This window comes from Adiantum capillus-veneris, chromosome 5 (genome assembly GCF_014529385.1).
Source record: "Adiantum capillus-veneris isolate H3 chromosome 5, ASM1452938v2, whole genome shotgun sequence".
In the NCBI taxonomy this organism is placed as follows: Eukaryota; Viridiplantae; Streptophyta; class Polypodiopsida; order Polypodiales; family Pteridaceae; genus Adiantum; species Adiantum capillus-veneris.
Window position 1 is genome coordinate 4,212,339 of NC_140935.1, and position 2,885 is coordinate 4,215,223.

The 2,885-nt window shown below is 38.7% G+C and overlaps 1 protein-coding gene across 1 annotated transcript; it reads right to left on the minus strand.

Moving 5' to 3' along the window:
- Nucleotides 1–678: 678 nt before the first annotated feature.
- Nucleotides 679–1,668, minus strand: LOC147456804 (uncharacterized). The gene is made up of 2 exons (XM_086513459.1): nucleotides 1,147–1,668; nucleotides 679–1,052 (listed from the first exon to the last, which is right to left on the minus strand). Exons 1-2 carry the CDS (start codon nucleotides 1,289–1,291, stop codon nucleotides 859–861), a joined length of 339 nt encoding a protein of 112 aa, XP_086369585.1. The 5' UTR covers nucleotides 1,292–1,668; the 3' UTR covers nucleotides 679–858.
- Nucleotides 1,669–2,885: the final 1,217 nt, after the last annotated feature.

Genomic DNA, 2,885 nt, shown 5'->3' on the forward strand with positions numbered 1-2,885 from the left:
ACCACTCCTCGCTTGCCTCTGAGAAGAATGTGCATTTTCTCTCAAATCCGCTACATTTGTTCGTCACTCAATTCCCTTTGAAACGCGATTCATTTGTCCCTGTTTGACAAACATTTGAGTGTTCCGAGAGTCCAACTACCTTGACATAAAACATGCCTTATTAATACCCTAGAAACATGCAAACCATGTTCTTCTTTCGCCAAGAAAACCACTCCTCGCTTGCCTCTGAGAGGAATGCGCATTTTCTCTGAAATCCGTTGCATTTTTTCGTCGCCGTTGAATCTTGTAGCCAAGGCAACCCAAACGCAAACAGATCAGTTGTATGTGTTGCTCCATGGGTATACGGGATTCAAATTCATTTGCCAACACGGTCTCTCCTTATAGGCCAACACAACCTCACTAAACTCCCCTCTGAAACGCACTCCCTCTGTTCCTCTTTGTCCAACATCTGAGGGTTCCAGACATCTGACCACCCAAACTCAAACCATGCCTCCTCAACACTCTAAAATAACTTCTCTAAGATCATTGGTATGTGCTACTAACACCATGGGTATATGGGATCCAAACCTACTTGCCAAGACACATTTGACATTACAATATCATGATCAAAAGAAAGAAGAAAACATTTCCATACAAAACTTCCAATATTTGGAATGGCAAACACATTTTCACATCGGAAGACATTACAATGTCACAGAAAAAACAAGAGAGTAGCTATGGTCGACAGTACGAATCGTCGTGCATAGCATTTCTAGTTATTACAACTTTTCAGATTGTGAATATAATTGTAGTCAACTAGTGTTTGTCCATATCCCAGAATCATTGTTCTAATGATTTTCTTTTGCTTAGCCGCGCTGCCTATGCTTTCATAATTTTTGGAAGCTCGTCCAAAAATGCTTCACTACTCCCCATGATCTTGAAGTATCGTCCCATGTGACTACCAAGCAAAGCAAGAACACATGTATCTTCGCCATATTGCACTACCACATCTTCCTTTTTGGTGTACATGTTCAATATTTGATACAAATAGCAATGTCCACGTTCCATTCCTCCTACAAATAGAGGACTTGTGAGATAAGGAGAAAAGTAGAGTTATCAAGTACCCTACACAAAAAAAGCAATCACCTAGCACAGAAATAGATGTACCTCTCAATGGTGTTCCATCTTCTTGCATGGTCCATTGACCCTCTTGGATTGTATTTAGCCATGTGTCCTCATCGGGTTTCAACACTTCAGCAATTGGGACTTCGTTTTTCTTGAAAACGGTAAGAAGAAGTGATCTTATGATCATATTAGCATTCTTGCATACTAGTGTCTTGCAAGCTGTGACTGTAGTGTATGCTAGCTCCTAGCCTGTGGCTATTGCAACATCATGTACCATTCGATGTTGGCTAGGTATGCAAGCAACAACAAATATGCCATTGTCATCTACTGTTCAAAAACTCAGACATGCAACTTTGCCAAAATGACAGACGTCCATGTCATTCCATTCTTGTGCAGATGAAGACGATATACCGTGATCAAGGCAATTTGGAGGTAGAAACATGATTGAAGTGGACAATGAAGCAGCGACCCAAACCCCATCTCGGACATACACACGATCGTCCTTTTTTTACACAGCCTTCAATGCATGCCAACAATCTTGTTTTCTTCCATGCTTGTATCCAAGAAGGAGATAGATACATTCTGCTTGTAGAACACTGAAGAACACAACCAACAAAACAAAGTAGTTGGTCAACAATATACACGTGAAAAAGTAATAGCATTAAAATTCTCAAAACAGGTCTTGCAAAAACCTAGATCGATGCTCGCCACCATCTGCTAATCTCCCTCCTGATCCAACAATTGCTCCAAGGACTCAAAGAATTCTTTGACCTCTTTTTCAGTTGGCTAAGACATGATCCTCGGATTCTGTAATAACTAGATTAATGCGAGTAGTTTGCAACTCACTTCTTTTCTTTAGCTCTGAGGAGGGTTTCTTTCTAATGTCTTTCGGGGTCCTAGTCTGCAACAAAAAACTGTTATAGAACAATCAAATTTTTATATATTTACCAAAATTCAAGATGCATTATTATTAATCTCACATAGATGCAAACACACTGACCATATGGAGAAGCTTATATGCACAAAATGCAAATACACTCACCTGAGTTTAGTGCATAGAAAGCACTAAGAAGGTAGTGCTCTATAGGTAATTCCAAAGAAAAAGGTCCTATCATTCTACATTTTTTGAGGTTTTAACATAGAAGGCTAGCCAAAATGTCCCATGTTTAGCACATTAAAGCCTAGGTATCCAAAACTAGCAAGAATATTTTGAGGGAGTCTATTAGATACATAGCATGAAAGTCAGGTTGTTTTGGTATGAAAGCGCCACTAGGAGGAGAGACACTGTATTCTTCATCAGTTTTGAAATAGAAACAAGAGTCCAATAAGTAAAAAATGTGCTTATTATCGCCCATGTATAAGAAAAGTTTAAGAATGAATAGCTTTAACCGGCTTCAAAAGAACATTTCTAGGTTATATAGTAAATAGAAAAATATTCTAGTTTCAAGGGGTTACTATCAATATTTTTCTTAAACGACCACTTCAAAAATGTTTGTTTTCTAGTTTGTTCAATAATTGAGTAGTAACCCCTTGAAACTAGAAATCTTGTCCAATGAGGCGGCAATGAACTCTATAATCTTGTCCCCTCTTCTCTCTCTCTCTCTCTCTCTCTCTCTCTCTCTCTCTCTCTTTGAACAATTGGTTTCCCTTTCCCTTTGTTCGTCTTGTATATAACCCTAAGTATTCTCCCCAAGATTCATTTGTATCTTTTGAGTAGTAACCCCTTGAAACTAGAAATGTTTTCTTTGTCTCAATCTCTTGCTCTATCACTCTATCTCTCT